This window comes from Cryptomeria japonica, chromosome 8 (assembly GCF_030272615.1).
Source record: "Cryptomeria japonica chromosome 8, Sugi_1.0, whole genome shotgun sequence".
Classification (NCBI taxonomy): Eukaryota; Viridiplantae; Streptophyta; class Pinopsida; order Cupressales; family Cupressaceae; genus Cryptomeria; species Cryptomeria japonica.
The window spans coordinates 14,449,325-14,462,692 of NC_081412.1; the positions used below are offsets into that span (position 1 = coordinate 14,449,325).

General features: G+C 35.7%; 1 protein-coding gene across 1 annotated transcript; it reads right to left on the reverse strand.

The window, feature by feature from the left end:
* Positions 1–2,875: 2,875 nt before the first annotated feature.
* On the reverse strand, positions 2,876–11,046 carry LOC131048792 (dirigent protein 17). Its single transcript, XM_057982860.1, has 2 exons — positions 11,028–11,046; positions 2,876–3,694 (listed from the first exon to the last, which is right to left on the reverse strand). Exon 2 carries the CDS (start codon positions 3,567–3,569, stop codon positions 3,033–3,035), a length of 537 nt encoding a protein of 178 aa, XP_057838843.1. The 5' UTR covers positions 3,570–3,694; positions 11,028–11,046; the 3' UTR covers positions 2,876–3,032.
* Positions 11,047–13,368: the final 2,322 nt, after the last annotated feature.

Below are 13,368 nucleotides of genomic sequence, written 5' to 3' on the forward strand. Positions count from 1 at the left end.
TTTGAGTTCTCACACCTCATTTTATTTATTCCAAATATGTGGAATATTAGATTTCCTCTTTAATAGGATGTTGACACTTTGCACCCACACATTGTGAATGGTGGCATTCATAGAAATGAGAGTTAATTTGTAACTCCTCTCCTCATCTTTATTTGAAAGATGCTTCTCCTCTTATTCTTCACTTCTTGATATTATTGGAATGAGCTTCTTTCTCTCCCTCTCTCTCTTTAGGCTTTGCCTTCATTCATAATACACAAGGGGTTTTTCTTTGCTTTTCCCCTTTCAAAAGTTTGTGTCTCTTCTTCATATTTGGATGATTGCTCACAAGCTTTTCTATTTTGGTAAATTTTACTTCTTTCAAAAATAACTTACTTGGATTTCATTTTACTTCTTGCCCTTGTTATTCCTTTCATATTCCAAAAAGGGGGACATTGTAGAATTGCCCACCAAGAAATGTTTCATCTTCAACAAAGGACTACCTCACAATAAATACTATAAATATGAAAGCCTTGGGAAAACAAAACACTTCTTTTGCAAACCATATTCCTCTTTTTAGTAAAATTGAACTTACATGAGAGTTCAACAAAAATGAATTTTGAAGAACTCTCTCTTTCAATGAACCTCTTTTTCTTGCACATCAACTTCTTTTTCAGCAATTGTGTGTTTTGACAAATCAAGGAGTTCATGGACCAAGTTTTTTTTTGTGAAACTAAGGTTCTTTTGCCAAAAACACAAACTTTCTTTCTTTCTCGATTTTGTTTTGACAAATCAACATTTCAGGAAACTTGACTTTTGACAAATTAAGAGGTTCATGAACCCTTGATTTTGCTGAAATACTCTTTCTCCCAAAGACTTCAAACTTCACAAATTTTTAGATGTAAAAGACCCATTAAGTTCTTTGATTTGATGATACCTTAACTAAGTCAATTTGAACTTGGATATTCTTTCAAAGCAAAAGAAACTAACAAAAACACAATAGAACTGAGAGTAAAACCTTAAATATCTCTAGTTGATATTGATGCTTCTGCAAAAACAACCATATTATCTAAATCCAACTCATGATTAACAAAGAGGTATGTCGCTTTATTGCATTCCAAAAATATTGGGAGAAATATATGCCATCAAATTCATTGCAAACTAATAACGCATCTGCTAATAATAATTTGGCCACTTTGTTAGTACATGACCATTTAATCAAGCCTTGAATTGCGACCAATATATCCCCTTATCTATTTAGCTTCTTATAATCATACCATGTGCAAGATGTGACCTTCCAAAATTACATTCTATTTGATTTCACATGACCATTTAATCAAGCCTTGAATGATGACCAATATATCCCCTTATCTAGTTAGCTTCGTATAATCATACCATGTGCAAGACGTGACCTTCCAATACTATATTCTATTTGATTTCGTTATTAATTTTAATCCCCAAGAAGAAAGATCCTCCAATTAAAAAGCTCCCAACCTAATCTCTAGTGATTGAATCTACACATTCAACTTAAATCTGCACTAAGCATTAAGAAATCCAAAGGATCAATCCATTTAACATTATTTCAAACATGCTTCTTGTCTCTTAACCCACGGACAAGGTTCTGCAAGATTTCTTTTGTTTTTTTCTACAAATCAAATTATAGATGTGCTCAATAGATGCCTTGGTGATTTCAATTGAAGATTGTACTTAAATGACGTAGCACACAAATCAATACAATCATATATTAGATTGAATCATAATGGCTAATTGTAAGGAGTCAGCTGAATGTAACTTGAATTTTAAAAGATAAGGGTTCAAATTTGCAATTATGAAAATTAATCAAGTTAAGTTTGTGTATATGAATCTGTGTTGGATATAAGAGCGGCGGCTAAACTGACTCCAAAAAATCAATAACATGAAATTTGTTGATCGTGATCAACAGAACTAGCTGCGGCTTTGATTTTTTGAAAAAATCAATAACACGAATTTTATAACCACTTTTTGGAGCCAGTTTAGCTGTGTCCAGATATGAGATCTAAGGATTCAAACCATTTTTTAGAGATGAGTGATGATGTCATAGTAGACTTATTATTGACACTCTAATCAATGAGAGCCCAAAACAATAATCACGCTTCAACTCCCAAACCTTAAGCCAATGATTGCCAATAAATTGTTCATGCAGAAACAACCATATGCATTTAGAATCTAAATTTTATTTAATGGAAATTTTGGTTTTTGGAAAACAGAAAAATAAAAAAAGCTTAATAAGCGGGGTGGATTTGAAGTCTGTAGAAGCAAAATATTTAAGAATAGTTTTTGCACATGTCAACATAGTTAAGATCTTATTTTTCTGATTATCTTCTTCCAAATAATTTTCTGGTAAATTTGCAATTAGCATAATACTTAAAATCTATATCAGAGCACTAAAAAAATTGTGCCACAAGTTAACAGGAAAAGATTCCAAAATGCTCTCAGTAATGCCAGCTAAGAAAAATACCGTAAGACCTCATCTATGGGACCACTAGATAAATGTTTTATCAGTCTAGCTTGTGAATCTCTTAGATGAAAGCTACATATACGATGAAAGCTCAAGATTTACAAGTAATTATAGTGTCTCAAAGATCATATAAATTTGCGAAGAAAGATTCTTAGCAGTTTTGTTGAGACCTGAATTTCAAACCACTTAAGCGAATATTGATTTAGATTTAGAGTCCAGAACTCGATAAAAAGAAAACAGTTTACTTTACTGAAACAATTTAGTTCATATCCAAATTTCAAAATGATATTAAATAACATATTAGTTGGATTTAGGCCTCATGGCCTAAAATAATAATTTAGACAAAAAAAAATATGACAAAGGAAACATGCACTAACACACCAACAAGATTCAGGCTCATGGTTGACAAAAATGAATTTTTGGATTTAAGAACGGTGTCCCACTAACATGAGGTGCATGGAATTCTCTGTTATCATTCTTAATTAAAAAATTCTCCAATTTGTACAGGGAATTTCTGAAATATAAGACCATACAAATAGAAGATCGATGATATTAATTGTCACTTACAGCCCACACAGAACCCATGAGAAGCACAATGTGACCCTCGACCCTTGGCTTTCTTTTTCATTGCTGTGCTCCTTGTTTTGAACCGATTTTCCTCTTCCATCTTTCTTTGGGATTTATTTTTTGGGGTGTTATACTTCGCCAGCTTCATTAACCATGTCTCCAATGGAGATCTGATGTCAAGCGGTAACATTACCATCTGCAGATCTTGCAATTCCATTTCTTCCCTGTCACCATCTTCATAAATCACCATGTACCAATTTGTCTCGGGATCATAGTTTTGGACCTTGCCTTTGAAATATTTTCTTCCGAACTTTTTAAGGACTTTCCTTCCTTTCAGCCATTCGCCTTGGCCATAAGGCCCAATAGATTCAGCTGCACACTCTGTCACAGGTTGCCTGGCTACATTTTCATTTACAAAGTCTGGTGAAGGATCTGGCACCCCATTAATGACAACTGCAGGCTCACCTCGTATTGGTACCACATTTGCTGCAGAAGCACCATTTACTAGCTCTTCATGGTTGTTTTCCATGACAGAAAGACTGACCTCTCGCAAGCTTGTTCTGATTCTTGTGATTTGTATTTGCCTTGATTCTTGAAAATCTAACAGACATCTCTTATGTACTCCGTATATAATTGGTATTGTAATCGTAGACCCTGCAATTGGACAAAAACTTGACATTAAGCATGTATTTCTTTTTCGAACATATTTAAAAGCAATACCAGCCACCAAATAAAGCAATAAATTTGTATGGTCCTTTCAAGTCACGTGCCTAATTACTAACTCTCTCTCAATAAATAGATTCATTAATATATAAGCCACCAAATAAAGCAATAAATTTGTATGGTCCTTTTAAGTCACGTGCCTAATTACTAACTCTCTCTCAATCAATCAATAAATAAATTTATTTATTTATTGATTGATTGAGAGAGAGTTAGTAATTAGGCACGTGACTTAAAAGGACCATACAAATTTATTGCTTTATTTGGTGGCTTATATATTAATGAATCTATTTATTGAGAGAGAGTTAGTAATTAGGCACGTGACTTGAAAGGACCATAAAAGTTTATTGCTTTATTTGGTGGCTTATATATTAATATATATATATATGTATATATATATCTGTGTGGGGGGGTGAGTAGAGCGGGGGGTGGGGAATAACAGTAAGGTAGTTTTACAGGCCACTTCAAAGCGAGTAACCAATAGAGTATCAGACACTATTCTGGAAGAACACACGGGGAAGCTTACCTTGTAGATTGTTTAAAATTTATGTGCCTTGTATTTAAACTCGTGACAAGCTCAGTAGCAAGCTCGAGTTTTCCAATCTATCAATATGAGGAGTAAAAATCACTAAGCACAAAGCACTCAAGGCAGGCAGATATTCTACAAGTGTTTCAAGTTTTGTAAAACCATGATAAAGAACAAAAATTCACAAGGGTTAAATTTCTCCTAGCATAGTCTATCTAGACATGGCCTAGATATGGAAACGTATTATATCATCAGTTTTTCTTCTTTTTCAGACTGCAGGAATTGGGTAGACTCTCATAATCTGCAGTGTATAATGTGATTGGTGGCGCTAGTAGGACACGCTCTCTGATATGGGCAGAGGGAAAACTGGACCTCGTGACCCTGTACCTATCACAAGAAGCTCGGGCTATTCAAACCAGGCCCCAACCTCTTTCAATTGCCAGTTTAGTATATTTTTTATGCAGCTACACATAGTTTTGTATGCAATATAATTTCATTTTGAACCAAAGGTTAGCAAATCTAACTCTTTCATGATCCAACTGACATTAGTAGTTCACCTTGAGTAGAAGGAAGGAGGTACTAGAATTTTCATCTCGAATTTTGGAGAAACTTGAGATGGATAATGTAGTTCACCTTGAGTAGAAGGAAGGAGGTACTAGAATTTTCATCTCGAATTTTGGAGAAACTTGAGATGGATTCACAAGTTTCTGGTTGATCATAAAGTGATTCAATGACAATGCATCTTGAGGAACAAAGAGAAATATACTTAAGCAAAAGAAAAAAATTAAGACAGAATCAGAGTGAACTGGTAGACAAAGATAATCTTTAGAGAGGCTTCCGCTTGTCATTTTTCTTCTCTTTGCAGAATGATTGCTGCTCCTGTCTATTCTATGCTAGTTGATCATGTGACTTGAGAATATTAATGCAGTTCTTTTTCCTTTTTTCATGGATGCAATTTTGATTGTTAAATGCTCCTCGCACCTTATATCCGGAGCTGTCTATTTTTCATACAAAACAGCACATGATCAAAAACACAAAATCTGCAAATCACAACAGATTTTTATGCGATTACTACTAGTTTGATCCTATCAATCTGCCTTCTCAATGCTGTAAAAATGCAAAAAAATCTGCTAAAAAAACAATTGTATTATGCAAATTTGTGTTTTTGATCAGATGCTATTTTGTATGGAGAATAGCCGTTGCTCCTATATCCATTGACTGCCCACACTGAGAATTTAAAGAGTCCGTAACTCATCTCAAAATCAAGTGGAGTCCATTCTTTGTTACCATATTTACTTCCCATTTGTAAATGGATTTACCTATTTTCTCAACAATTGACGAATTGTTCAAATACAGCTTTTGTATTTGATTTATCGTCCCCACAAATACTTCTTTCTTTGTCAACATTGGAATTGTCACTATTCTTACCGCTTGTCTATCGCTATTGTGTTATGTCACCAACAAATTCAGGCATATTGATGAACAAAAATATGAACACATTGGAACTGTCACTATTCTTACCGCTTGTCTATCGCTATTGTGTTATGTCACCAACAAGTTTTATGGCCTTGGCTAGTTAGTTATTACCAGAAAGTAGTCATTTTCACACACTAGTTAGTGTGTTATATCCAAATTGAGGGGGGAAGGGGATGTCTAAATTTGGGGACGACAGGGGTGGTGCAAATACATATAGTATTTAACAAATTAGTTATAAAAGATGTGTAAGGTATAAGCATAAGAATTGTAAATGAAACTTTGACATACTATGTGATGTTTAAACTAACATACATTAAAGTTTAAACTAATAAACATTAATAACATGACAATAATTGCATTGAAATTTGAACAATAAAAATGGTGGGTGGAACGTTGGAGTCAATGGGCAATGCATTTGTATTTGGTGACCAAACATATTGCTGGGTTTAAATTTTGGTAACTTTGTCAGCTGTGATTTCCCCCAAATCAATTGACGGGGGAGTGCAGAAGGGTGTGGGCAGAGCCCTTCCTACGAGATTCGGGGCAGAGTACACAATAGGGGTGTGGGCAGAGCCCTTCCTACGAGATTCGGGGCAGAGTACACAATAGGGGTTTGGGGGCAATTCTCCCAACAGAAGCTGCTGGGGTAGTGCTCCCAAAGCAAAAATTGCCCATTTTTAATAAGGAATATGCCATTCCACCACCCTCCTCACTATCTATCCTCCACTTGGCGAATAGTAGGGGCCAACCCTTAATTAATCAGTGCCCTACTATTCTATGGCTGTGGCCCCCAACCGACTCAGTTGGGAATCCGCCTAAATTCGAGGAACCTGCTAGCAACTATAGAAAGGGGGGGAGGCCCCCCTACAATTCTATGGCCCTACTATTCTAAAGGGGTTCCAGGTGGCCCCTTCAACTAGTAGGGTGGGTGGGCTAGGCCCCTATGGTTTACCACCCTGCTTCCCGAATCATAGGGGGGGGAGGCCCCTACTCTTCTAAGGGTGGCCCCTTCAACTAGTAGGCCGGGTGGGCTAGGCCCCTATGATTCGGGAAGCAGGGTGGTAAACCATAATTCCGGCTATAGATTGGGGTGGGTGGGAGGCCCTATCTACCTATCTGACAAGCTTATTCTAGCTCAATTCTAGAACTGTTTTAGTTGTTACTCTAGCAAGCTGACCCCTCTTTAGAATAGTAGGAATCAACTTGCTAGCCTATAGAATGGTAGGGGCCCCTTAAAATAGTAGGGCACTGGTTGCAGCCGATCCATCCCGTAAGGTGACACATCTATCTGGGCGAGTGGGCGTATCCGGAACCGACAAAGGAGAGGAGGGAGTGACATGACATGAAAGGAGGGATAAGAATCAACCCAATCCGAGCGAAAAAAGGAGAGTCAACTATTATTTTGGCATGTAAAATGACCTTTGTAAACCATCAAAAAGGCTTGATAAATAAGTGGTTGTGTAATGTGAAAGATAATCAGATTGTAATTTGCTCTTGGCTAGATAATAAAAGAAAGTGGGTGACTTTTTCTCCATGGATGTAGCCCACATTGGATGAACTATGTTAAATTTGTGTATTATTGTCAATTATTATTTTTGCCTCTTTTATTCTACATTATATTTAATATCGTTTATTGCTCTAGGCTACCTAGACCCTACCATAGTGCACTTTTTTTGGTTTTAGTTGGAATTTCTAACTAAGAGCCATGAGAGACTTCTAGGCATCCCTAAGGGAGCCAAAGGACTCATGGGAGTCCCTGGAATGTATCCTTGACATCCCCAATGTCTTGACAATGTCTTGATGGCAACAACGGTGCAGTGGGGGGACGTTTTCCCCTAGTTCCCATTTCCCAAAAACGTAATGTTACATTAAGTTTCTTGAGGGGGGGACGTGAGGATGGGTTTCAGAGATGGGGGGTCCAAGGGCCTAAGTTTGGGGACGACAGGGGGATGCTGGGGGGTGAAGCAAATGCATATAATACTTAAAAAATTAGTTATAAAAAGATATGTAAGGAATATGTATAAGAATTGTAAATGAAACTTTGCCACACTATGTAAAGTTTACACTAACAAACATTAAAAACATGAAAATGATTGCATTGAAAATTTGAAATTTGAACATAACAATGGTGGGCACAGTTTTGGAACTTTGGAAGCAAAATGCAAACCAAGAATAAGTATAAAAATTGCAAATGAAACTTTGGCATACTATGTGATGTTTAAAGTTTTAAACCAATAAACATAAAAGACATGGTGGGTGGAGGTTTGGGGTCAAGGGCACCTTGCAGGGTTTGAATGTGGCTTTGACTATCAATATGCAGAGATTTGCAACAAGGGCTATGTATAACGTAGATTTTTATGATTGTGATTCATCATTAGCTTATTACTTGCTTAGACTTATACTTTAATGATGGTTTGGGGGCAATACCAAAATGAGGTTGAGGGGAGCACCCCTCATGGGGGTTTGTGGGTGAGAGAGATATGTCTAGATCTTGGGGGAGAGGGAAGAGAGTGGAATTGAGAGAGGTAGAGAGAGGGGGTAGAGAAAGAGTGATAGGGAAAGAGATATGTCTAGAGTTTGAGGGAGATAAAGAGAGCGAGTTAGAGAAAGTCATGGAGTTTGAAAATTTATAAATCTTCTAGAACCTAGAATTTGCATTATAACTCCTAGAGATCTAAAACCACTCTCAAACAACCTGCCAATATATATGTGAAATATAAATTAAAGTATAGAAAAGGAAAAATGTCTTTTTCCTTTCTTATACTTAAATGTTGTAATTCATGTATATATTTTGATCAAGAGAATGATATGACTTAAACTTTGGAAGCAAAATGCAAACCAAGAATAAGTAAAAGAATTGCAAATGAAACTTTGGCATAATATGTGAAGTTTAAAGTTTTAAACTAATAAACATAAAAGACATGGAAATGATTCCATAAACAATAAGAATGGTGGGTGGAGGTTTGGGGTCGAGAGGCACGTTGTGGGGGTCTTGAATGTGGCTTTGACTGTGAATATGCAAAGATTTACAACAAGGGATATGTGTTATGTAGATTTTTATGACTATGATTCATCATTGGCCTATTACTTGTTTAGACTTATAGTTTGATGGGGGTTTGGGGGCAACACCAAAACAAGGTTGTGGGTAGCACTCCTTGTGGGGGTCTGTGGGTGAGAGAGATGTAGAGAGATAGGTCTAGATCTTGGCGGAGAGGGAAGAGAGTGGAATTGAGAGAGGTAGAAAGAGGATAGAGGGACAAGGATAGGTCTAGAGTTTGAGGGAGATAAAGAGAGTGAGATAGAGAAAGTGAGGGAATGCTGATAGGAGCTTGCTAATTTCTAAAATTTGACTAAGTTTGAAAATTTATAAATCTTCTAAAACCTAGAATCTGCATTATAACTCTTAGAGATTTGAAACCATTCTCAAACACCCTACCAATATGCACGTGAAATATAACTTAAAGTACAAGTAAGGAAAAAATGTCTTTTTCCTTTCTTATACAAATTTTTTATTCATGTATATATTCCGATCAAGAGAATGATATGACTTGAAGACAAGGATGCCATTTTTCACAAAATTTTCACCATTTTTTTTCTAAAGAAATGAGTTTCTAAGTGGGGGCTTTGGGAGACTCCTAGGCGTCCCTGGGATAGACAAGGGACTCCGAGGAGTCCCCGAAACGTCCCGCCATTCCGTCATCTTAGTAGTGGTGGCAGGTCGACAGGGGTACGTCCCTGCCTTGTCCTTGTGTCTGGGGGACGTCCCTGTCCCGGAGAAGGGGGGGGGATGATGGACACGGGGATGGGGCAGGAACGACAGGAACTTTCTACTGGTCCCACGGATCCTAGGTGGTATAGCAGACTGGATGAAATAAATTAGTTCTCTATTCATGAATTTTTTGTTATATTTATTCTTATCATTCTTTACAACCAATTGACAGTGACTTCATAGTTCTTTTGAGGACGCACAAAATTAGCTATCTGTGACAACATCAATTTTCCTTTCATATCTTTTACATTAGCCAATGTGTTTTTCTTTTGGCAGGGAGATCTTTAATTTCGTACTTTAGTATATTATATTTATTTGTTCAAGGATTTGTTTTCTTAGTTACTGCTTTACTTCTGTGGGAGTTGTCCCCATCCTGGTTCGTTGAGAACTCTTTTGCAATGCCGCTCTTGTTTCATTTCTCATACCCTTACCAACTTTGGACACTAATACAAATTCAATGTCATTTATCTATTTATTCTTTCTTCTGGGAATCTGTCGCACCCAGTCCCGTTTATACCGCTATCCCATTCAGTGAGGATAGCAACATTGATCTGATCTCTAACGCGATAATCTATATATGCTATTACTACCCAAACCACAATTACCATATAATTTTCTTAAAACCATTTACAGATCTCATTACTTTGAGAACTTTGAGGTCAAGGTTAAAGTAAATATGAAGGTAGCTTTTTAGTCATTGTCAATCGCGTAACAATTTAGCGTATTCCCCCTTGCAGAAGCCCATGAGAAGTTTTTATCCCATGCGCCTCATATATTGTTCAAATTTATACCTATTTTGGATTTTGATCCATTGACCACTGTTTGCAGTTGCAATAATTCGAAGCCTCGTTCATCTAAACCCCAAGGTTATATTAAAGTATTATAAACATTCACCACTTGAAGGCTAGCTGTGCTTAACGTAGTCGAGCTATTAACGCAAACCTCCTTAACTTTAAAAATGGTTATGCTACATAATATATTGCCTCGAAGCAAACCCTGCGAAAAATAATACCAGAGGAAGAGAGAAGATTGCGTACAATGATAAAAACCCAGAAAAGCCATCAAATCAAATGAGCTAGTTAGATGAATAATGTCACAGCTAATAAATTACAAGAAACCCACACAATCCAACAAACAAGGAAAATTAAACTATTATACAACATTGTCATAGATATATGTCATCTTTCAGCTGTTTTATCCGTCATGTTGGGTGCACCAGTGGTACCCAAATGAGCTAACTAGAGGAATAAATATGATCCGCATCATCAAACTAACAAGGAAAACTAAAGTGCATTTGCCCCTGATGTTGGGTTCAGTAGTGAGATTCCAAAAGTCATAGAACTTACCTCAATATGGTTAAAACCGAGTAGACTCTATACCCAGGAAAACGTTCTCTTATCTATCTAGCCTATGAAGAAAGAAGGGAGAAAAGCCAAAACTTAAAAAATCATCAGAGACCATCTAAAGAGCTGAAGGGGCCCTAAAGCTTAGCGTACCATAAACGAATTCATTTATTATAACTTGTCTTCAACAAAAACAGGCGCCTAAATTTCTCAAGGAATTATCTTTAAAGTAACTGCTTGATAGAAAGCACAACGATAAGCATAATCGAATTTGGCCATTATCACAGCTGGTTACAATCGATAGAAAAGAACCGAAAGAAACATAGCGGCCTTTATTCAATGACCCACGAGTCGGGACCGAAAAGGGAAAATTAAATTTTGAGCTAAGTGGTCAATATGCAGTTTAAGGAAATAATATAGTGGAAACGTACTGGGCTTATGATTGGTACGGAGTCCTTTAAAAAGATATTAAGAAACAATTTAATAAAAAAAGTGCGAGGTCTAGGTCGGGAAAGAAGTTGGGGGTAAAAAGCATAGGTTGTATTTAGTGTTTTTATTTATTTAGTCATTTTTCACTTAAAAATGTTTAAAGGTGTTTTATATGTTAGGTGCATACCCTTGCGTTTAATTATTTACGATATATAGGTGTTAATTACTATAATAATTATTCCCAAATGTTACCTTAAAGTTGAGTTAAAATATATTTAAAATTGTCTAATTATAAAAACACATTGGTAAAATGTTACATAAATAGAATTCAAATCTCTCCAATTACAATTTAAGAAAGTTGTTTAACTTCAACGAAATTAATTTCCCTGATAACTTCGAAATTAAACATATAAAAAGTAGTGCAACTTTACACACATACATAAGTAAACTAAAAGATGATCGGCCTGAATTTGTCTAATGAATTGTATTCTCTGTAGACTGAGTCCTACAAACTAAAAAGGAAAATCAAGTTAATTTAATATTTTCAAAGAGAGACAATCTCTTTAATTATACTTTGCTCAAATACCAAAGCCTCTCGTTGAGAAGAGACTACTAAGAAGGAACGAGAATTTGTTTTTACACTTGTCACAAATCATCTATTTTTTAAAGCTAATTTTTAAGGCTATCATCTTATGATAAGAACAAATGAAGATTTTAGTAAAAGCTATAAGTTACTATTAATTTTCTAGAAGAGAACATGTAGGGTCTCATTGTTAAATTGGTTTTGTTTTTGGCTTGACATAACCCAAAAATTAATATTTAAAAATTCAATCCTCTACTTTTTAAGAATTGTCTTTTACCATTTTCAAGATTGTTGTTAATGTGCCCTCTCTTTCAAAGAGTGCTATCGCACGGTGGGACAGTTTGAGAACAAATCCAATCTTTTAAAAGGTGTTCTTCACAAATCTCTTATAATAAATTAATGCCGTAATGACAATTTTAATATCTTTTCAAGAGTGGCAAGACATTCTTACTCTTTTTAAAGGTTGCTATGAAGTTCACCTTAAAAGGTGTTCTTCACAAATCTCTTATAATAAATTAATGCCGTAATGACAATTTTAATATCTTTTCAAGAGTGGCAAGACCTTCTTACTCTTTTAAAAGGTTGCTATGAAGTTCACCTTATTTTAAATGGTGTAATTTATGATTAAGGGATGGTGATCAAGTGGTTCAAATGTTTGGTAGCTGCTTAATTTATTATAATCAGCACTATTTAATATAAAGAATAATAATAAATCTCCAAAGTAACATCTATGGTGAAATTCTAAGTGGTGTCTCTTGATCTCTTATTGTGTGGCTTCTAGTAGTTATTTCTAAATTGTTATCTAAATGTTGATGCTATCGAGGAGATAAGTTGTTATCTAAATATTAATGCACTTAAAGATCTTTTTGTTAGTATATGCTCACTTGAATTGTATTTGTATTTTTTGTCATTTTGCCCTAACTTTTGTATCAATATGTCTTCCTAAGATCTCTTGTTCACGGGCCCAAAGAGCCGATTCTTCAAAAATAAACATGAAAGAAGAGAAGTGGATGTGGATTCCCTTGCCCAATGATCTCTTGAAATTGAATTTTGATGGAGCATCAAAAGGAATCTTGGACTCTTAAAGAGATTGATTATATAATTAGACTCTTTTTTAGGTCATATTGTTCTTTAGGTCGTAATTAGACTCTATAGCTACTAAAGATCTAATCATCAATCATTAGGCTAACAAGTGGACAAGACTAAATGATTTGGTGCTTTTAGAATCCCCAAAAGCTATTTGGACCAATAAACTCCTTTCCTTCATTTGTTTAAGGAGCATGTTTTTAATTTTTTTGAACTCACATCTAAATGATGGCTTAGCACAAGGAAATTCCACTGATGGCTTAGCACAAGGAAATTCCACTAGAATGAATTTCGCGTGCCTTTGGCAAACGATTAGAGGACATCTTTGAAGAATTGTTCCCACTCAAACCTATGGGGGTTCCCATTGCACAAATATCTCCAAGAAGTTCAATTAAA